Source organism: Talaromyces rugulosus, chromosome IV (assembly GCF_013368755.1).
Source record: "Talaromyces rugulosus chromosome IV, complete sequence".
NCBI classification, from domain to species: Eukaryota; Fungi; Ascomycota; class Eurotiomycetes; order Eurotiales; family Trichocomaceae; genus Talaromyces; species Talaromyces rugulosus.
In genome coordinates, this window is record NC_049564.1 from 3,278,252 (window position 1) to 3,302,717 (window position 24,466).

The 24,466-nt window shown below is 35.7% G+C and overlaps 2 protein-coding genes across 2 annotated transcripts, besides 2 other annotated features; both read left to right on the forward strand.

Annotated features, from left to right (window-relative positions):
* Window positions 1–5,480: 5,480 nt before the first annotated feature.
* Window positions 5,481–5,483: a sequence feature (Short protein (TRUGW13939_07920, QKX60774.1) was converted to a misc_feature.).
* Window positions 5,484–5,539: 56 nt separating this feature from the next.
* Window positions 5,540–5,575: a sequence feature (Short protein (TRUGW13939_07920, QKX60774.1) was converted to a misc_feature.).
* A 3,204-nt stretch (window positions 5,576–8,779) lies between these two features.
* Window positions 8,780–9,216, forward strand: TRUGW13939_07921 (uncharacterized protein; the record flags this gene model as incomplete). Its single annotated transcript, XM_035491057.1, has 2 exons — window positions 8,780–8,993; window positions 9,203–9,216. Coding segments are annotated over 2 exons (216 nt in total), but the record flags the coding sequence as incomplete, so codon positions are not given.
* Window positions 9,217–13,462: 4,246 nt separating this feature from the next.
* On the forward strand, window positions 13,463–13,864 carry TRUGW13939_07922 (uncharacterized protein; the record flags this gene model as incomplete). The annotated part of the gene is made up of 1 exon (XM_035491058.1): window positions 13,463–13,864. The coding sequence occupies one exon, from the start codon at window positions 13,463–13,465 to the stop codon at window positions 13,862–13,864; it is 402 nt and encodes a 133-aa protein (XP_035346951.1).
* Between the last annotated feature and the right edge of the window lie 10,602 nt (window positions 13,865–24,466).

Genomic DNA, 24,466 nt, shown 5'->3' on the forward strand with positions numbered 1-24,466 from the left:
TGGCGGTAGAAATCTAACCTAGTATATTAGAAATACTGGATGGATATAGTAATAGGGAAGAACTGGTGGTAGAATTGGAAAGGAATCATTCTACTAGTGAAGATCTGGATCTAGGGATAGTGTAGCTATTCTTAGAACAGGAATTGAAGGATATATTAATAGAAGAACTTAAAGCCATAAAAATCTAGCTAGACTAAGAACTTTATATTGTGAATCTAAAATAGTAGATCCTATAAACCTAAATATAGCTACGTGGTGTATTGATATATGAGAACTAAGATATTGGAACCCCTGATAGCAGTGTTTATAGGGAAAAGAGACCCTAAACTAATATGATTTCTATGGAGAAGCGCTCTTTAAGATTCAAAATAAAGAATCTTTATAATAGGAAATCCCTGACCGAACTTAAGACATTCATAGAATATATAGAATTATGATTTAGTAGATATCTAGAGTGGTATAGCTAATATCTATACTATAAAATTGGTAAAGTTTTGGATAACCTAAGCTTTAAGCAATTTCTTAACTTTAATATGTACTGGAAGAAGAAGGAATTAAAATTTATTATTTAGAAAGACTTTAAAGTACATCTGTGGTGACTATTTTATGATTCTAAGCTTCTTTGTATTGCTGCTATACAAGATTATAATGATACCAGACAGTTAGAGGGTCAATTAATATAGGAATTTGCTTGCTATCTGTGAATCCTTGAAGACTAAATAGATATGCAGTATAATAAGAAACAGTATATAAAGCTTCTTATAGTAAAGGTCCTATAGCCTATTTAAGATAAATCACAGAAATATCTAAAGAAACCCTAAATATACAAGAGTACTGTGCAATTCCTATAAAAGCTAGAAGATGCTATATCTAAATATCAAAAGATAAGAAATTTCTGATAATAAAATAATCATAGTAGTAGCGGTAACAAATATTAGATAACCCTAAACCATTACCGCGCTGGAGCAAGATTTTCTATGGATAAATATAGAAAGAATGATCAGTTTCCTTAAAAAGACAAGGCCACTACAGACAGAAGCAGTGGTGGAAACCTAAAGGAAAAGGAACATGGGAAGCTTAAAGAAGATTAGACTGGGTCCACCTGTAATTATTGTGGCAAGGTAGAACACTAGAAAAGGGAATGCTATAAAAAGGGATTCAATAAAGCGCGAAAGGTGTTTAAACTGTTAAAAAACTAGGATTTCAGTGCTTGTATGTAATGGCTGTATTGGAAATAGCCTATAAGAAAGATATAGAGGAAGAGTAACTATTGATAATAGAAATAGAACTTCTTAAGCTACTGGGAACCGCGAAGGTATGGACCTTTATTAATAATAATACCCAGGGTAATTTCATAAGCTGGGAACTTACTAAGAAGTTCACTAGGACTACTGGAAAAGCCTCTAGGCTAGTAAAAGCTATTGATGGGTAAGTTATCTAAATATATAGGTAATGTTATATAGATATAAGAGTTATAGACTCTGAAGGGCTGACCTGAATGAATGGGTATCCCCTTTATACAGTGGATATCAATGGATATGACATAATCCTTGGTATGCCCTGGTTAAAAAAGATAAATCCTGATATAGATTAGGTTGCAAGGCGGTTTAGATACTAGGATTGTGTATTGGCTGAAGGGATAGAGACTATATCTCCCTATGAAGCATATAAAAGCCTAGTAGCTAGGTGTGTGGTATACTGGATAGATTCTTAAGATATATTAGAATTAGGCTTGTGCTTATATGCCGCTTGTATCCTGTAAAGAAATGATAAGATGTACATCTAGGAAGCACTATTAGATATAGAGATATCTAGAATAGATAAGCTTTGACTACTAGATTATCTATCTAACTATACAGATATATTCTCAGAGAAAGCTGTTAGTATGCTGTTTGAATATATGAAGCATGACTATACTATAGACTTAGAACTAGAGACAGCTCTTTTTTATAAATCTATATATGGGCTTATAGAAACTGAATATAAGGTCTTAAAGAACTACCTAAGTAAAGCATAGAAAAAAAGTTGGATTAAACTATCTAAAAGCCTAGTAGAAACCTTTATTCTTTTTATATTAAAAAAAGATGGTGAGCTTTAACTGTATATAGACTATCAGGAACTTAATATAATTATAATAAAGAACTATTATTTAATTCCTTTGGTCTAAGAGACATTAGACTATTTTGCTAGTGTAAAGTATTTTATTAAGCTGGATCTGAAAAATGCATATCATCGTATTAGAATCCAAATAGAGGATAAGTAGAAGACCACTTTCTAAATCTATTATAACTACTTTGAATACTAGATAATGCCATTTGGTTTTATAAATACACCAGCCACATTCTAGGTATATATTAATAAGGCAATGTTAAACCTATTAGACACCTATGTAGTAGTATATCTAGATAATATAGTTATATATTTAGCCGATCTACAGGTATATAAAGCCTAGATATAGAAAGTTATAAGTTAATTAAAAAGCTATAGCTTATACTGTAAATAAAGCAAGTATAGCTTTAAAATAAATATTATAGAATATCTTAAGTTTATTATAAGCTTATAAAGAATAATAATAGACCTAGACTAGGTTCATATTATTATAGAATAGCCCAAACTATAGATAGTTAAGAAGATCTAGTTATTCTTAAAGTTTATAAATTTCTACTATAATTTTATATATCAGTTCTCGCATATATTAGCACCGCTATCTAAGATAACTAAGAATCCTATAGAGAGAACAAAACATAATAGCTGAAAGGGCAACACTATCTAAAGATTTAATATAACCTCAGAAGCTAGAGAATCCTTCTTAAGCTTGAAGTAAGCATTCTAGTATAAACCTATGCTAAGATATTATAACCTAGTGCTCCTAATTTACATAGAAACAGATGCTTTAGGCAGAGCCCTAGAAACAGTAATCACTTAGCTATTTAAAGATTCCTAATAGCATCTAATAGCCTTCTAATCCTAGAAGCTCAAAGGACTAAAGATACACTATAAAATATATAATTCAGAATTTCTAGCAGTAGTAAAAGCTTTTAAGTATTAACAATAATACTTAGAAGATAGCTAATATATAATTAGGGTCTTGATAGATTATAGTAACCTATAGTATTTTACTATTACTAAAAAACTTAACAGATATTAGATCTAATAGATAGAATATTTATTAATATTTAATTTTAATATAGAATACTATCTAAGTTCAAAGAACCCTATAGATATACCAAGTCATTATCTAGACTATATAGACAGTATTGAAAAAGACATAACAACACTTTTAATCCTATAGAAAAAACTATAAAAAGATTACTTTAAAAAATAAGAACAAAACCTAATCTTTTTATATAACCAAGAATTATCTATAAATATGCTGGTGTAAATACAGAAGACTTAAAGGACATCTTTTATCATTAATAAAGAAAATACCTATAGGCCTAAAAAAAGGAATATCTCTACAGATAAGAATACTACTACTGGTAATATAAGGGGTCTAGAACTCCTAGTACTACAGTCCCTAGTAACTAAAGTTATAAAGACTAAGACAGCCTATTCAGAAATAAAACCTAATATAGAAAGTCTTTTTTAAAAATACCAATAAAAGAACGCCTTTATATAAAAGAAGTCAAAAGAACTCTGTATAGAACAGGCTAAAGGTTTAGTATAGAGTATCAGGAAGTATAATCTTTTCCAGTACAAGGAAGCTATATATATACCACCTAATAAGGCCTTATAGTTGGAAATCATAAAGAATAACCATGACAATACACAGAGAAGCTATTTCAGAAAAGCCTATACTATAGTAGCTATCTATTAGAAATACTATTGGCCAGTATTAGAAGCCAATATAAACTACTATATCTAAATCTATTCTACTTACCAACAGATTAAAGTACATAGACACCAGTAGTATAGACTACTCAAGCCATTATCAGTTCCATTAAAACCGTTTAAAACAGTAACTATAGACTTTATAACAGAATTATCACCTGCAGAATAGCAGAGAGTAATAATTAATGCTATACTAGTCATCATCAACCCATTCTTAAAATACACTATTTACTTGCCAACACAAAAAACATTATTAGCTAAAAAACTAGCGAAGCTACTCCTAAAGAACCTAATACAGTAAATTACCTTTCTACAGTATATCATCTTAGATCAAAATAAGCTGTTCACCAACAAATTCTGACAAATTATATACTTCTATCTAGGGATAACCCAGAAACTATCAACAACAGCCTATCTATAAACAGATAGACAGACAGAGTGTCAGAATCAGACAATAAAATATTTCCTCTAATGCTATACAAACTATAAGTAGATAGACTAGCTATAGTAGATCCTATTAATATAGAATATATATAATAATAGTCAGTATAGTATCATAGAACAATCTTTAATAGAAACCCTCATGGGATTTCAGAGAGACCTGAGAATAGATGTTCCTAAAGATATTCTCTTAAGTCTAAAGGATTGGGAGCTACATATTATAAACTGGATAGAAAAGCTCTATACTAAATGGGCAAACATTTAGAAACACTTAGAAGAAGCTAAAGAAGTACAAGCAAAGTATTATAACCAGGGAAAAATTTATTAGGAATTTAAAATTAGAGAATAAGTCATGCTTTAGGCAAAGAATATAGCTTCACTCCAATATAATAAAAAACTAGCTGATAGATATCTAAACCTATTCTGAATAGTAGATACATAGAGGTCAAACGCATACAAACTTGACCTTACTCCAAGATATAAAGGAATCCATCCAGTTTTCTATATCTCTCTACTGGAGCTGCATTATACCAACACTGGGAACCATACTTCTCCAGGACCAGTACTAGTAGATAACAAACCTGAGTATACTATTCAAAGAATAGTTCAAGACCAGAAAAGAAATAGGAAAACAGAATATATAGTCCAATAGAAAAGATAGCCAATTAAGAAAGCCACCTAGGAACCAGAAGAAACTGTCAGAAAAACCAAAGCCCTTAATATCTATCTATAAAAGAAAGCCAAAGGGCAAACTACATTAAAACTATACCAGTAAACTAAAGGGAAGAGGAATAAAAAAGACTTTCTATTAAAAGCCTAAAAACTGCGCATGCTGCGCAAAAAAAACAAAGAATAAAATAAACCCAAACCACCCAGGGATATCTAAACATAAGCCCCACAGGGCACTGTATTAGAACACCAAGATATTTATAAAAAGCCCTAAAAAATAAGCAAACACATTTTAATTCAGGCCTAAAGGCCGTGGTATCACTATATAAAAAGGAATTTTTCAGACATATTCCTAATAATAGAAATAATTACTAAGGGCGTGAGTTACTTTGTGTACCCTAGCTAGTAGGCGCACGAGTTCAAGATTAAACTTAGCACCATAACCATTAAAGAGTTCTCTATAACTAAAGACAGGTAATCTATATTATATATAAAGCGACATAGTCAGTCTATACAAGGCAGCAACACCCAACATAGGGCTACTAAAGAAGACAGGGTATCAGCTTATAGACTGCTAAGCAGCAGCCAAGAGATCTACTATTATAATAGTGGGTGAATCATTCTGCATCGCCATAGCAGGAACAGAACTACCCACACTAATTAAGGGCTTAGCTAAATAAGGATCAGACCAATAATATATTGCTATATCTAATGTCTTAATAGTATCCTCCTAACCAGCAATACAGGTCACCACTAGTTCTATAATTACAGCAGCCTAGTCGAGCTGCTTTATGGGAACCTAGTAAACATCAATATCTACAAAAACACATAGACGAAAAAGGAACTCACCAGGCAGTATTCAGCTGCAGACTTTTTCAATCCCTTATACTAGAGATAGGGTTCGTTGCTAGGACCAGGGCACTCTAGATTAAGATCACAGTCCAACAACCGCAGGCACCGCTGGTAAGGCAGGAAATACGCCTCTAGGAGACGTATACAAGGCTTATGACAGGGTGAGGGGATCAGTATGCTAAATAGTGTAGTATCAGCTTTATTATCTTTATCATCGTCATCGTCTTCGTCCTCGACGTCGTCCCTATTAGTATTAATAGAGGAGAGAGAGCGCATACGCTTCTTTATAAAGAAAAGAGCAGCGGCGGACTTGTTTTTTTTTAAGAGTAACTTCTTTAATAATTTCTTCTATACTACAGACCACAGTGTACTAGTGGCCACACCATCAGCAGTATATGTTAACTGGGTACGGCCTAACATAGAGATATCTCTGTTAAAGGATAAGGTGATCAGCGAAGTAGTTGGGAGGCAGTAGAAAGTCTTCTTTTTTAGAGCTATTCTGTAAACTATTAGCGAATAATAAACCAAATAAATGTTTAAATAGGTATTACAATCGACATAAAATAACTAGCAGAGGATATATCACTTATATTTAGACAGTACAAATAAACAAAAGAGCAGGAGAGACAAGTATAGGGTCAATAGCAGCGTAATAGACTGTTTAGTAGTAAAGAAGAAGAAACAAACGACAGTCTAATCTATAAACAATATATCAACAACATATGTAGGTAGATCCACATACTATACACACTGATCCCTATAATAATAGCGCCTGAGCTTATTTATACTTTCTATAAGAATCTATGTAAAGAACACCGGTGCAGCTTTTAAGAAAAGGGGGGATAATATGAGGCTATAAGACCTTTAGAATATATTAGATGCTGCACCTCACTATACTAGCCTTACAGAGGATTGCCAAGCCACTAATGAAACAGCATATATATACTGACCTTCGCACAGGGGTTGCCGAAGGTCAGCAATCAGTTTGACTACCTAGCGAACCATAACTTTACTATCGAATCCAACTCTTGCCTGCTCTCTATATAATATCCTCACACTTAGCTCAGTATTAAGTCTAGACCTCTTTGGTCTAGAGCTATATTTCCTAAGACTATCAAATCTCAAACCAACTATAAATTCAAATCCGCCTTCTAATACATCCAGTCCAGAATTTCTCAATACTAAGAAATATCTTACCTTACCATAACTAACATTATAAAATTTAAATAATTTAGCTTAAATATTTTCTATAGTGTTATTCCTACATTTAATAATGCGAACAACTGGTTTAAGTGGAACTAGAAGATTAAAGAGTTCATCCAAATATCTACTATCACTAATAATAGAGTCACTCCGCCAAAGAAGGAAGAGAAAGCACAGCAATAGACTTATCATCAAAAATTTTATTCTATAATAATCATGGTCAAGTTAACAAATACTACAGTATAAAGAATTAATATCTTTAATATTACTCAAGTACAATTACTTATCAATATAATCAAAAGCAATTTCAAGCTAGAGAGATCTGGCACTTACGTACAACTATAAAGATAATACTTGTCTCTTATAAAAGCAAAGTATAAAAATGCTCAAGCTCTTAGAGCTAAGATCAGAAAGATTTATACAAAGAAGCTCTTCCTCAACCCCAACTATATTACTTCTGAGATTAAACGAGTATTTTTTTTCTTAAACGCGTTAGGTTCTAAGTATAAAAGTTTCTAAGACCACATCTTCAGATAATCAGACATCGTTAATGACAGAGACAAAGATAGAAATATCACAAAGGCAGCACCCACATTTAACTCTATTAAAAATAAGACGATTAAAGAAGAACATAGAAAAGGATAACTAGGCAAACAACCAGATACATAGAAGCTTCCTACCTTCCCTCTAACATGAAAATCTCTAGACCAAAAAGTTACACCATCAGCAGACAGAACTATATGCCTAGTTAAAATTTATAACACTCCATATTGTTCATTCTATCAGAAACCCTATTATATAGAAGCTGATTACTTCAAAAAAAATCCAAAGCTAAGAAACTAGGGGAAGGATAGTAAAAGTCACAAAGCAAAATCCAATAGCTCACAGATAGACACGCGCAATTTATCAAAAAAGCGGTCCAGCACTAACAATAAAGATAACAACATAGACAGTCTAAAAGATCCAAAAAGACCCACCTTCATAGCAACAACAGCCTCAGAAAAAGACATAAATACTGCGTTTAAGAAAGATATTAAAAGAAATCTTACCATATTTAATTATACCCTCACAATAATAGCTACAAAATGTGAGGATATTATATAGAGAGCAGGCAAGAGTTGGATTCAATAGTAAAGCTATGGTTCGCTAGGTAGTCAAACTGATTGCTGACCTTCAGTAACCCCTGTGTGAAGGTCAGTATATATATACTGCTTTATTAATAGCTTGACAACCTTCTGTGAGGCTAGTGTAGTGAGGTGTGGCATCTAATACGTCCTGAAGGTCTTACAGCCTTATATTATCCTCCCTTTTCTTAGAAACTGCGCTGGTATTCTTCGTGTAGATTCTTATAAAAGATGTAAATAAGCTTAGGTACTGTTATTATAAGGACTAGTGTGTGTAGTGTGTGGATTTATCTATATATGTTATTGATATATTATTTATAGATTAAGCCATTATTTATTTCTTTTTTCTTATTACTAAACAGTCTATTATACTGCTGCTAATCCTATACTTATCCCCTCTGCTCTCTTGTTTATTTGTGCTATCTAAACATAAGTGATATATCTTCTGTTGATTATCTTATGTTAATTATGATGCCTGTTTGAATATTTACTTGGTTTGTTGTTTACTAACAGTTTGTAGAATAGCTTTAAAAAAGAAAATTCTCTACTATCTTCTAGCTACTTCACTAATTACCTCGTCCTTTAATAAGAATATCTCTGTATCAGGCCATACCCAGCCAACATGTACTGCTGGTAATGTGGCTACTGATATACTGTAGTCTACAGTACAGAAGAAATCATTGAAGAAGTCATTCTTAAAGAAGGGCAAGTCCACCACTACTCCTCTTTCTATGAAGAAGCATATACACTCCCCTTCCTCTGCTAATACCAATGAGGATGATATTAAGGATGAAGATGATGATGATAATGAAGACAATAAAACTAATACTGTACTACCCAGCACGCCGATCCTCTCACTCCGTCATAGGTCTTGTACGCGTCTCTTGAAGGCGTATTTCCTGCCTTGTTAGTAGTGTCTATAGTTATTGGGCCGCGATCCTGACCTGGAGTGCCTCAGCTCTAGCGACGAACCCTGCCCCCAGTGTAAAGGGTTAAAAAAGTCTATAGCTAAGTGCTATCTAGTGAGTTCCTTTTTCGTCTATATATTTCCATAGGTGTTAATATTTGCTAGATTTCTATAGAGCAGCTCGACTAGGCTGCTATGACTATAGAACTAGTAGCGATCTGTGCTGTTAGTTGAAAGAATACTGTTAAGGCATTAGATATAGTGATGTATTGTTAGTCTGATCCTTATTCAGCTAAGCCCTTAACTAGTGTGAGTAGTTCTACTTCTATTATAGCAATATAGGGTGATTCGCCTGCTATTATAATAATAGATCTCCTAGCTGCTACCTAGTAGTCTATAAGCTGATATTCTACCCTCTTTAACAGTCCTATATTAGATGTTACTGCCCTATATAGGCCAACTATGTCGCCCTATATATAGTGTGGATTACCCACCCCTGGTTACAAGGAACCTTTTAATAGTTATGATGCTAGGTTCAATCCTAAACTTGTGTGTCTGCTAGCTAGGGTATATAAAGTAACTCACACCTTTGGTAACTATCTCCACTATTAGGGGTATATCTGAAAAATTCCTTCTTATATAGTGATACCGCGGCCTTTAGATCTAAATTAAAATATGTTTACTTGCCCTTCAGGGCTTTTTATAAATATCCTGATGTTCTAGTGCGGTGCCCTATAGAGCTTATATTTAGATATCCCTAGATAATTCAGATTTATTTTGTTTTTTATCTTTTTTACACAGCATGTATAGTCTTTAGGCCCTTAATAGAAAATCCCTTTTATTCCTCTTCCTTTTAGTTCACTAGCATAGTTCTAATATAGTTTGCCCTTTAGCTTTTTTTTATAGATAAACATCAAAAACTTCAGTTTCTCCAACAGTTTCTTCTGGTTCCCAGGTGGCTTCTTTAATCAGCCATCTTTTCTATTAGACCATATATTCCGTTCCCCTACTTCTCTTCCAGTCCTGAACTATTCCTTGAATAGTATACTCAGGTTTGCCATCTACTAGTACCGATCCTGAGGAAGTATGGTTCCCAATATTGATGTAGTGCGGCTCCAATAGAAAGACATGGAAAACTGGATGGATTCCTCTATATCTTGGAGTAAGGTCAAGTTTGTATGCATTTGACCCCCATGTATCTACTATTTAGAATAGGCCTAGATATCTATTAGCTAGTTTTTTATTATATCAGAGTAAAGCTATATTCTTTGCCTGAAGCATGACTTATTCTCTAATTTTGAATTCCCAATAGATCTTTCTCTAGTTATAGTACTTCACTTATGTTTCCTTAGCTTCTTCTAAATATTCCTAAATGTTTGCCTGTTTGGTATAGAGCTCTTCTATCTAGTTTATAGCACATGGCTCCCAATCCTTTAGACTTAAGGGAGCGTCCTTAGGAATATCTATTCTTAGATCTCCCTAGAATCCTATAAGGGTTTCTATTAAAGATTGCCTTGTGACATTATACCAACTGTTGTTATACATATTCTGCGCCAGTGAGATCTATTATGGCTAGTCTATCTGCTCATAGTTTGTGTAGTATCAGAGAAAATGTTCTACTGTCTAATTCTGGTATTCTATCTATCTATCTGTTTATAGATAGGCTGTTATCGACAGTTTCTGGATTATCCTTAGGTAGAAGTATATGGTTTGTTAGAATTCGCTGGTGAATAGCTTATTCTGATCTGAGATGATATACTGCAGGAAGATAATCTACTATACTAGGTTCTCTAGGAGTAGCTTTGCTAGTTTTTCAGTTAATAATGCTTTCTACATCGGCAAGTAGATAATATATTTTGAGAATAGGTTGACAATGACCAGTATAGTGTCAACCATTACTCCCTGCTATCCTGCAGGTAATAATCCTATTATAAAGTCTATAGTTACTGTTTCAAACGGTTCCGATGGAACTGGCAATAGCTTGAATAGCCTATACTACTAGTACCTATATACCTTAATCTGTTGGCAGGTAGAATAGGTTTAGATGTAGTAATCTACGTCGGCTTCTAATACTGGCCAATAGTATTTCCAATAGATAGCTACTACAGTATAGGTTTTTCTGAAATAGCCTCCCTACGCATCGTTATAGTTATTCTTCATAATTTCCGACTGTAAGGCCTTATTGGATGGTATATATGTGGTCCCCTTGTACCAGAGAAGATCACGCTCCCTAATACTCTATACTGAACCCTCGGTCTATCCTATACTGTTAGGGTCTTAGCCCCTGGGATACTCAGGCTTCGCTCTCGTAGAATAACCGCACCTGGTCCGCACCTGGTTCGCCATAGAAGAACCCCCTGACGCTACACCAGATTCGCTAGGGCGCCCCCGGGACCCACACTCGCCTGTATCGACATTCGACAATGCGAACCCCTGCGAACCTTTTCCTTCTCTTTCTCACGTTCGAATCTACTCAATTCCTGGACCTACATAAGGCCAGTAAGACGGGACCTAGCCCGTAACATATACAGAGTTCTTTTGACTTCTTCTATATAAAGGCGTCCTTTTGTTAGTATTTTTAAAGGAGACTCTCCATGTTAGGTTTTATTTCTAAATAGGCCGTCTCAGTCCTTATAGCTTTGGTTGCTAGGGACCGTGGCACCAGAAGTTCTAGACCCCCTATATCACTAGTGATAATGTTCTTATCTACAGAAGTATTCCTCTCTTCAGACCTGTAGACATTTTCTTTATTGATAGTAAAAGATATTCTCTGAGCTTTCTATACTTGTGCCAGTATATTCGCAGATAATTCTTGGTTATATAGGGAGATTAGATTTTATTCTTATTTCCTAAAGTAATCTTTTTACAGCTTTTCCTGTAGGGTCAGGAGTGTTATTATATTTTCTTTAACACTATCTATATAGTCCAGACGACGACTTGGCGCATCTATAGGGTTCTTTAAACCTAGACGGTATTCTATATTAAAATCAAATACCAATAGATATTCTGTCTATTAGGCCTAATATCTGCTAAGTTCTTTAGTGGTAGTAAAGTACTATAAATTACTATAATCTGTCAGGATTTTAATTATATATTAGCTATCTTCTAGATATTACTACTAATACTTAAAAGCTTCTACTATTACTAGAAGTTCTAAATTATATACTTTATAGCGCATCTCTGGTCTCTTGAGCTTCCGGGACTAGAAGGCTATTAAATGCCATTAGGAATCCTTAAATAGCTAAGTGATTACCGCTCCTAGGGCTTTATCCAAAGTATCTGTTTCTATATAAATCAGGAGCGCTGGGTTATAATATCTTAGTATAAATTTGCACTGAAATACTTATTTTAAGCTTAAAAAGGATTTTCTAGCTTCTAAGATTATATTAAATCCTTAGATGGTGCTGCTCTTTCGGCTATTATACTTTGTTCTCTCCACAGGACCCTTGGTTACCTTGGATAGCAGTGCTAATATGTACGAGAATTGATATATAAAATTATAGTAGAAATTTATAAATTCTAAGAATAATTAGACCTTCTTAATTATCTATAGTTTAGACTATTCTATAATGATATAAATCTGGTCTAGGTCTATTATTATTCTTTATAGGCTTATAATAAATCTAAAATATTCTATAATATCTACTTTGAAGCTATATTTACTTTGCTTATAGTATAAGCTATAGCTTCTTAATTAGCTTATAACTTCCTATACCTGGGCTTTATATACCTGCAGGTCGGCTGAATATATGACTATATCATCTAGATATACTACCACACAGGTGTCTAATAGGTTTGATATTGCCTTATTGATATATGCCTGGAATGTGGCTGGTGCATTTACAAGGCTGAATGGCATCATCTGGTATTCGAAGTGGCTATAATGGGTTTGGAAAGTGGTCTTCCACTCGTCCTCTGTTTGGATTCTGATACGATGGTATGCATCTTTCAGATCCAGTTTGATAAAATACTTCGCGCTAGCAAAGCAGTCTAATGTCTTTTGGACCAGGGGAATTGGGTAACGGTTCTTTACTGTGATTGTATTAAGTCCCCGATAGTCTATGTGTGAAGTGCCAGGCTCGGGGATGCCGATCCGGCTTACAAAGGCCTGCATATCCTCCGCGGGTTGAGTTGATACATCACAAAGGATGCATCTACCCCTCATGCTCAGTAAATATAACCCTATTAGGAAGTAGGATCTCATCTAGATCAGGCTTATAAGCTTGAGACCCCATCCCCCAGGATGAAGAGGCTCAAGCAGTTTATTCTATATCAATATAACCCATATCTATTTACTTTATATACTGCCTCGACTCCTAGTAAGAACCCCCTCAGAGCCCAGTAGGTTCCAACTCCCTCATATATAAGTCTTTCAGACACCACCCACTTTACATTATAAACCGCTTCCACAAGGATCCGAATCGACTCCAAGACAATGATGACTACACGAGGCATAACTTCTCCAACACCGGATGAACCAGGAACTGTTCCAGTTCCTAACCCGGGATTTGTACACAAGGAGGAAGAGGCTCAGGACCATACCAGTACTGAACCAGCGCAGGATGCGACTTCCAAAGAATTACCTCCACAAGCTGTTCCACAGGTCAACATAACCATGGAGATACTGCAGACCCTTATACAAGGACTCAGAACCACCAGACCGTCGCACGCGACTACCAGCGAACATCGTGACACCAAGGTTCCAGACCCCAAGCGCTTCGCTTCAAAATCAATCAAGGAATTCGAGGAATGGATTGAGGACGTAGAAAACAACATCTCAAGTCGTCCCCGGTCCTACCCCGACGAAGCAAGTAAAGTCCAATATGCTACTGCTTAGCTTGATGGAGACCACCACATCCAATAGAGAGAGAAGAAAAATTCAATTAACTTGCAATCTTTTACCTTTAACGATTTCCGAACCTGATTAGAGGACCAGATTGAATCCCCCCAGAACCGAGGAATTAACAGCGCTATGGCTTTATTAAGCCTAACACAGTCAAATAGACAAGACCCTGAGGCTTTTTATTCCAAATTCTCGATTCTCTACGAGAAAGCGAGAGAAGGAAGTAGCAGGCCTCCACCAGCCAAAGACTTCTTCAAATATCAAATCTTCCTAGCAAAGCTGTTGCCAAAGATCCGTTCGGATATCACAAGAATGGGTACGCTCCCAGCGAAGCTTCCAGACCTAATTACTACCGCTCAACAATTGTATCAAATCGAGAAGCAAGAGCGGAGATTAGAAAGGAAAGCTGAAAATAAGAATAATAATCACTCCAGAGGCCAAGGTCTAACTTAGAACTAAGAAGGTTCCGACTCAAAGCCAACTCGAAAGCAAAAATATAGATTAGATCACAACAACTAAGAGAAATCTTAGAAGAAGTAGAAATCCTTCTTAAAGAACAAGGACAAGTCGACAGTAATCTATTATCATTGTAATTGTACTAGCCATTATACCACCAAATACAAAGCTACCAAAACTGCTAAAAGGAATCCAATTTCATCTCCAAAGCTAAATACTACCCATATAAAAAAGGAAAAAGAGACTAAGAAACAGTCTAACAAAGAGCAAACCCAATAAGGACTACCTATGGTTACCAGTTTAAAGAAGGAGAAAGACTTAAAGAACTTCGCTATACCAATTCACATAAGATTGAACCTTCCTGAAGCAAGATCTGAAGTGACTGCTATACTCGATACTAGAGCAGACGAGAATTTTATATTATATAGGTTCCTACTCGAAGCTGGCTAGGAGCCGACTTGGAACCTAGAACAACCTGTTAAATTTGTTGATAGGCAGGTCACTACTTGCTTCGTTATCCTCAACCTTAACACCACGGTTATTGATATAAAGAAGAGAGAAAAGAACTATTCTCTACAGTTCTATATAATCAACATGACCGGATTTGAAGCTATCCTAGGGAAGACCTGGCTTTAGGACGAAGATCCCATAATCCTTACCTAGTATAGGCAAAAATAGCAATTTTAAAAAAGTAAAGAATTGCCTACTAAAATTAAAATTGAGATACCTCAACACTTTGGACTATTGATAAGAACAGCAACCATGTTCTTTCTATCTGTAGAAGCAGTCAAACCAAAAAAAGGAAAACTTCCAGATATTTATAACAAGTACACCGATATATTCTTAGAAAAAGAGGCAGCAACCCTGTCTTCTAAGAATGTTAATCATGAGATTATGTTGCAACCAGATGCAAAGGGCCCTCTTTATAGACCCCTTTACCCATACTTAACAAAAGAACTGGAACACCTATACATATACCTAGAAGAGATGCAGCAGAAAAATTAGATCCAAGAATCAACAAGCCTAGCCAATATACCTATTTTATTTATAAAGAAAGCAGACGGCTCTTTACGCATCTGTATAGATTACTGCGATCTCAATGAGATTATAGTTAAAAACCATTATCCCCTACCAAGGATAGACAAGATGCTGGACTAATTAACAGGATCCAAACGCTTTACCAAGATTGATCTCCAGGATGCATATCACTGGATAAGAATCAAGCGCGGAAACGAGTAGAAAATAGCTTTCCAAACTCAGTATAGACACTATAAGTATTTAGTCATACCATTTAGGTTGACTAATACCCCTACAACCTTTCAATCTTATATTTATAATGCCTTAAAAGGCCTTATTAATGATTTTATAATTGTTTACTTTGATAATATCCTGATTTATTTATAATCAGAAGAAGAATATGTGAAGTACATTAAACAGATTCTACAGAAACTTAAAGACTACCAGCTATATATAAAAGCTTCAAAGTGCAGTTTCCATCAGCAGAGGGTAAAATTCCTAGGCTATGTCATTAATGAGCAAGGAACCTTGATGGACACCGAACGAACTGAAGTTATTCGGAACTAGCCTAAACCAAAGTCTGCAAAAAAGATCCAAGTTTTCTTAGGCTTTACTAGGTTCTTTAGAAAATTTATAAGAAGCTTTTCAACTATAACAGCACCGCTATCTAAGATACTTAAAAGAGATCCCAAAATAAGGACTTATAGATTCAAACTGACTCTAGAAACAAAGAAGACTTTTAAAAAGCTTCATAACACTTTCAAAAGTCCTCTGGTAGTAAGACACTTTAACCTAGAAAAAAGAATCAAGATTATTACAGATACCTCAAAGATTAGAAAAGAAGCCATACTTCTACAACCAGACTCCAATACAGATCCTATTAGGACCTGGGTCGGCTCTAACTCAGAACCGACTAAAAACCAAGTATACTAGTATCCAGTTGCTTTCTTAAACCAAAAGTATAGCAAAACAGAACATCATTAGCTAGTGCATGACTAGGAATTGGAAGCAATTATATTTACTTTCCAGAAATAGCGTCACTACCTTAAAGGTAGCAAGCACCCCATCAGAGTACAAATAGACTATAATAATTTAACTTACTTCTTTACTACAAAGAAGTTGAATATAAAGCAGACTAGATAGACTTAGCTTCTAATAGCTTATAATTTTGAGATTAAATATAAACCTGGGGTAAAAAACTCTTTAAACACTCCATCCCAACACCTAGACTTTTTTAAAGACAGGAAGAGAGAAGAAGATATTAGATTATTACCAACTTTACAATACAAATTGAAATTAAACATATTAGAGTCCGGTATAAGGCTGGCAAGCTTGATATCTTTAAAGGATAGTCCCAGTAGGGCAAGCTTATCCTAAGGGGAAAGCCTCAGTACGGATTTGTGTATAAACGGTCAGATTTCCAGAGCCTACTATTGCTAGAAAAGACTTACACTTGGAGTAATACAAGCCAAGGATATTTTTGGCTTTTTAACGCTATCAACTGTGGACCTAATACAGAAGCTGTAAGAAGAGAACGTCTTTTCTTAATAGAAAATAGTTCTAGCAGACAGGATTTCTAAATCTAAATTAATAGACTTGCCTAGAAACTAAGTCAAAAACAACTCGAAGGCAACTAGAAATCTATCTAGAAACCAAGTCAGAAATGACTCAAAGACAACTAGAAACTAAGTCAGGAACTTGAAGATGGCTTGGAGTACTAAGAATAGTCTTCTATATTACCACAAGAGGATATATGTGCTAAAGGATATAGCTCTGCAGAGTAAACTCATGAAGTTGCATTATAACTATCTATATACAGGTCATTTTGGCGTCACAAGAACTCTTAACTTAATAAGTCAAAAGTATTATTAGCCCAGGATAGATCAAGATATAGACAAATACGTTTGTACTTGTGAGATATATCAGCTTGCAAAGGTGTAAAGGCATTGACCTTATAGTTAATTGCAATCATTACCAGTCCCCTTAAGACTGAGTAAAAGCTTGTCTATGGACTTCGTTATAGATCTGTCTCTGAGTAGACTTCAGAAAGAAGTTTATGACTCTATATTGGTCGTTGTTAACCGCTTTACTAAGCTGGGCACCTATATTCCTTGTAAGAAGAGTATTAATGCTGAAGAACTTGCAGATATAATAATCGAGAGAGTTTTTAATATCTATGGCTATCTAGATAGCATCGTTACTGACTGAGGATTGCTTTTCACTAGCGGATTCTGGTTTGAACTAATGTATCAGTTCGGAATCAAGTGATGATTGAGCACTGTTTTTTACCTATAGACGGACAGCCAGACGGAGAGATTGAACTAGGTTATAGAACATTATCTATGCTGCTATACGAACTAGCGACAGGATAACTGGGTATAGTATTTGTCAGTAGCTCAGTTCGCTTATAATAACTTAAAATATGCAAGCACTAGGACGATTTTATTTAAAGGCCTAATTAGCTTCAATCTGAAGCCTTCCTTTGATAACCATATTGAACCTTCCATAGTTTAATCGACGCAAGAGCGCGTCAAGAAATTAAAAGAAATTAGGGAGCAGATAAAGCTTCATCTTGAAGAAGCAACCTAGGTGCAAGCCATCTATTATAATAAACATCACCAACTAAAAGAGTACGCTGTGGGTGACCGGGTGCTATTATCTATAAAAAACCTCAAATCCTTTAGGCCAAACAAGAAGCTTGACTTCCTATATAAAAGAAGCTTTGAGATTATTGAAAGAATAGGAAAGTAAGCTTACCAGCTCCAGCTACCGGCGAATTGGCATCGAATTCACCCTGTTTTCCATGTCTCTTTATTAGAACCATATTATCCACAGAGAGGAGAAGAAAGTGAACGGAAACCACAAGCGATTATTGTGGATAACAAAAAAGAATAGGAAATCAAAGCCATCATCAACTATCACACCTACCGCAGACAAACCAAGTACTTAGTAAAATAGCTTAGATATCCTTCTTATAAGAATAAATAATTAGATAAAGAAGACCTCAGCAATACAAAAGAACTCCTTAAAGAATATCACCAGTCAGCAGCCTACAAAGCAAAAAGAAGATAGACCCTTTTCCTAAGAACAGGTTTTTTGGTCTTCATCACTTTAAGGCCTCCTACCCAAAGCCAACTAGAAGCCACAAAGGCTCCGACTCGGAACCATCCTAGTATATAAATATGACCTCCTCACCTCCACTACACCCCTTAACACCACCAACAAGGATTACTACTTGGCCATAAGAGAGAGCCGGCTGTACTCCAGAATCACTCTTCCTATTTTTCCCACCAGGTTTCAGGTTTAACGAGGATTCTACGAGGAAATCGCACAACGAGAAAGAAGATTTCATTATTCAAAAAAACAAAAGAAAACCAACCACCAAGACTAAACTACTGTCCCGAAGGACCACCCCACGCAGGAGGACTCCACAAAACACCGCCATGGCGGCGGGCGGCAGGGGAAGCAGGAGCAGCAGAGACAGCGGCAGGTGTAATGCCAAAATATTCATTCTATTACCATCAGTACTAGACTAGGCAAAAGCCCTATTGAAAGTAAATGCCAAAAAGGGATTATATTTACTTACTGATTCAAGATTTAAAAAATCTAGCCTATAGTGCTTTTAATCCGGTTAAAGTGGGCTTCCAATACTGTGACTCGGTCCGACTTAGATGGTCCCAGCGAGCGAATCTGCGATTGAGAGGATGATGAGGATAGCTCTCTATAGAACGTCCCCTTGATAACCCGAACCCAATTGGCGGCTGCCTGGATGGCCTCTAGAGATATGCCTAAACGGAATATTGCTTGCACAATGCAGAATGAGACCAACTGCAAGTCTGGTATAGAATTGCATTTTACTTTCAAACAGGAACAGCAACAATACTTTTCTGTTGGCAGACGCCGTATACAGAAATTCTAGTGGTGATCCACTAGTTTTACATAATATAAACAGGGGTGGCTCTGCCGAAGTACTAAGTATTTATCCGCCACAGAGACAGTATCAAAGTATGCAGAAAGGACCCTCACCAATTGAGCTAACTCCTGACTAGTTAACCAATATAGACTGTATACTCTAAGCGCACACAAAGGAGCCTTAGATTAAGGATCATAGTATTTTAAAAAGTCTAGCTAGTCGCTAGACAGAAGAATATCAGGGATACCTGGGGCAGAAACCACTGGTACAGGCGTCTCAAAGGCGGCCTATGTATGATGAAAAGTCTTATTAGCATTCTCCATCATGTTTTCAGCTAAGGAAGCTGAAGTGGCATCCCTGGTAGAGTCAGATTTAAGGCAATCAGTTATATTGGCATCAGGCTCAAAAGATGACAAGTCTGAATTTTCCTAAAAATTGGATATACCTATTAGTATCTACTATATATACTATCTACCTAGGCCCCAAGACGAAGCCTACTAGGAGGAAGAAACTAAGGTCAATTTAAGAAAGCCTATATCGAACTACTTATAATAATAAGGAGTATATCAAGCTCTTTAGTGGTAATAGCAGGAGGAGTAAAAATATTCTTTTATTATTTAAACCTGTTAGCTAATAATCTAATAATTACTAGATGACTATTATAAGAAGTCTTAGAGATAACTGTGGTAACTTAGGATATTAAAGTACTATACTATTCTACTAGGAACTGACTTAAAGCTGACTAGGAGCCTCTTAAGGAAGTACTTACTAGAGTAAGGTGGTGAGTATCGCGGCTATGATGAGTAGAGCCCGAGGGCCCATGATAGGTTGGGGTTTTCTATAAGAATGTTAGGATAGGTCAATATGCATCTGAACTGGGAGATGAATGGGCTTGGGGGCGTGAGGGGCTATTGCTGGCAGAGGCAGAAGCAGAATAGGATAAAGAAAAAAGCTTGATTCTAAGAACTACCATGATTTAAGATTAGTAAAATGTCTGTAATAGCTTACAACTCGAAACTAATTGATAGAGGAATCAACAAGGGGCATATACCAAGGTGTTGCTGTGTATGGATAAGGAACATCCTATGTTTATTTTTGGAGTTTCTATATGTCAACACACGCGTGGGTGGATCTACCCACTACTGTACTAAACCGCCTTCCAAATCAGGAAACTGTGATGTCCTTTATTTTAATTGGCTGGCTGCCGCAGCAACCACTGTGTTAGATATAAGGTTATTCCCAACCTACAGATACAAGGTCTCGAGGACGATCCCTTCCAGGAGAGATGGATTGTAAAGTGCCAGGCTTAGGAATACCAATCTGGCTTACAAAGGCCTGCATATCCTCCGCGGGTTGAGTTGATACATCACAAAGGATACATCTACCCCTCATGCTCGGTGAATATAACCCTGTTAGGAAGTAGGATCTCATCTAGATCAGGCTTATAAGCTTGAGACCCCATCCCCCAGGATGAAGGGGCTCAAGCGGTTTATTCTATATCAATATAACCCATATCTATTTACTTTATATACTGCCTCGACTCCTAGTAGGAACCCCCTCAGAGCCCAGTAGGTTCCAACTCCCTCATATATAAGTCTTTCAGACACCACCCACTTTACACTATGCATAGTTGGAGCTCATTATCTTTTTTTAGTATAAAAAGGATAGGGGTTTCTACTAGGCTTTTAGATGGTTTAATCCAATCTTTTTCCTGTGCTTTACTCAGGTAGTTCTTTAGGACCTCACATTTGGTTTCTGTGAGCCCGTATATAGGTTTGTAAGGGGGAGCTATCCCTAGTTCTAAGTCTATAGCATGGTCATATTCCGCATGTTTAGGCAGTATACTGACAGCTCTCTCTAAGAATACATCCGTATAGTCGGATAGATAATCTGGTAGTTAAAGCTTATCTGTTCCAGATATCTCTATATCTGACAGTGCTTCCTAGATACGCATTCTATTATCTCCTTATAGAATATAAACGGCATATAAGCGCAAGCCTAATTCTAATATGTCTTGAGGGTCTATCTAGTATACTACACACCCAGCTACCAGGCTTTCATATGCTTCATAGGGAGACATAGTCTTTATCTCTTCAACCAACGCACAGTCCCAGTATCTAAACTGCCCTGCGACCTAATCTATATCAGGATTTATCTTTTTTAATCAAGACATACCGAGGATTATATTATATCCATCAATATCTACTGTATAAAGGGGGTGTCTGCTTATTTGGGTCAGCCCCTCAGAGTCTATAACTCTTATATCTGTGTAGTATTATCTATATATTCAGACAACTCACCTGTCAATGGCTTTTACTAGCCTAGGGGCTTTTCTAGTAGTCCTAGTAAACTTCTCAGCGAGTTCCTAGCTTACGAAATTGCCCTGGGCATCACTATTAATAAGAATCCACACCTTCGCGGTTCCTAATAGCTTAGAGAGTTCTGTTTCTATTATCAATAGTTACTCTTCCTCTATATCCCCCTTATAGGCTATCCTTAGCACGGCCACTATATACAAGCACTAAAGTCCTAGTTTTTTAACAGTTCAGACGCCTTTTGCACTTCATCAAACCCCTTTTTATAGCATTCTCTTTCTTAGTATCCTATCTTGCCACAATAGTTGCAGATAGACCCAGTCCAATCCCCTTTAGGCTTCCCACGTTCCTTTCCCTTCAGATTTCCACTACTGCTTCTGCCTACAACAACCTCGTCCCTTTAAGGGAACTAGTCATCCTTTCCATATTTGTCTATAGGGGGTCTCGCTCTAGCACAGTAATGGTTCAGGGCTACCCAGTATTCATTACTACTGCTACTGTGACTATCCTGCTGTCAGGAATTTCTTATCTTTTGATATTCAGGTATAACATCTTCCAGCTTCTATAGAAATTGCACAGTGCCCTTATACATTCAAGATTTCTCTAGATACTTCTATGACTTATCTTAAATAGGCTATAGAATCTTTATCATAAAAAGCTTCATACACTGTTCTTTACTATACTATATATCTATCTAGTCTTTAAAAATTCATAGATAGCAGACAAATTCCTATACTAATTAACCTTTCAACTATCTGATATTATTATAATCTTATATAGCAGTAATATAAAGAAGCTTAGGATCATAAAACAGTCGCTGCAGGTACACTTTAAAGTCTTTCTAAGTAATAGATTCTAATTCCTTCTTTTTCTAATATATATTGAAGTTAAGAAATTGCTTAAAGCTTAGATTATCTAAAGCTTCACCAACTTTATAATATAGATATTAGCTATACCACTCTAGATATCTACTAAACCATGATTCTGTATATCCTATAAATATCTTAAGTTCAGTCAGAGATTTCCTATTATAGAGATCCTTTATTTTAAATCTTAAAAGGCGCTTCTCTACGGGAATTATATTGATTCGGGGTCTCTTTTTCCCATGAATGCTGCTGTCAGGAGTTCCAGTATCTTGGTTCTCATGCACTAATATGCTATATAGCTACACTCAGATTTATAGAATCTACTATTTTAGATTCACAATATAGAGCTCTTAGTCTAGCTAGGTTTTTATGGCTTCAAGTTCTTCCATCAACATATCCTCTAGTTCCTATTCTGAAAATGGCTACACCATCCCTAGGTCCAGGTCTTCACTAATAGGGTGATTCTCTTCCAGTTCTACTACCAATTCTTTTCTATTACTATATCCATCCAGTATTTCCAACATGCTGGGTTAGATTTCTACTGCCAATACAGAATATTCAGTGATATTAGTAGGAATAGGGGTGCTTCTGGTAATAACCATAATTCTAAAACTTGCTAGTCCTCTTCCTAAAGGTAAAGAGTAATCAGAATATAAGGATATTATATAGAAAGCAGACAAGAGTTGGATTTAATAGTAAAGCTATAGTTCACTAGATAGTCAAACTAATTGCTGACCTTTGGCAACCCCTATGTGAAGGTCAGTATATATATGCCGCTTTATTAGTGGCTTAGCAACCCTCTGTGAGGCTAGTGTAGCGAGGTGCGGCATCTGGTGCGTCCCGAAGGTCTCACGGCCTCACACAAAAACTCTCTCTATCCATAACACTTAAATCATCAACAATAGATACACTCAACATATCTACAATACTGCCGCCAGGTTTATTCAAATAGAAAAGTGCCATAGACCATCATTAAAAAGTGTCAACACCTCTACAACTCTCTCAAACATAAAGGTAATAAACATCCTATACAACATACAAGGCAAAAGAAAATAGCTTATACTTAACAATATTCTCTTTATTCCCTCTACACATACAAACCTTATATCTATATTTCAGCTTCTCAAACAAGGAGCAAAGGTCAAATTTTCAAGCAAAGATACTAGTATTCATAACAAATTAAACAGCAAGAATCTATATACAATAAGCCAATATCATAAAGTATATACACTTAATACTTAAATAAATCATAATTTTCTTATTTATCATATTAGTCCACAGATAACTCTCTGATACCACCAACTAGCTCACTTAAGCAATATAAACCTACAACAACTCAAGAAACAAACATACAGGGTCTAAGATCTGGAACTATATCAACCATGCAACCCATATCTTCAGGAGCACATGATTAAGAAACCTCACAAATCTTCTAGCAAGAAAAAGAAGTATACAATAGAACTTCTCCATATCAACATTACAGACTTATTTGATAAAGGCCTAGACAGCAGTTACTACTAGCTCACGATTATTAATAACTTCACAGGATAGATAGAAATTATCCCCATACTATATTAATAGAAATTTATCATAAAATTACTACATTTCTTCCTCGACCATAACAAGCGCCTGGAACAAAAGTGTAGATAAATATAATTTGATCAGATTCTAAAGCAAATAGGAAAAGAAATAAAATTTACTCTCTTTTCTTAGATAATCCAGGCTAAAATTACAAATATGGACCAATACCAGCAGAATAGAGTTACTAAAAGAGCATACAAAACAATTTATAATCAAGTTAGCCCAACACTAGCATATACAAAACTATCTTTTAAATTCTAGCCCGAAATCGCTTAAACTACAGTATTCTTATCTAACTAATCTTTATTATCCAAGCTCTATATAACTCTATATCTGTGAGGATATTATATAGAGAGCAGGCAAGAGTTGGATTCGATAGTAAAGCTATGGTTCGCTAGGTAGTCAAACTGATTGCTGACCTTCGGCAACCCCTGTGCGAAGGTCAGTA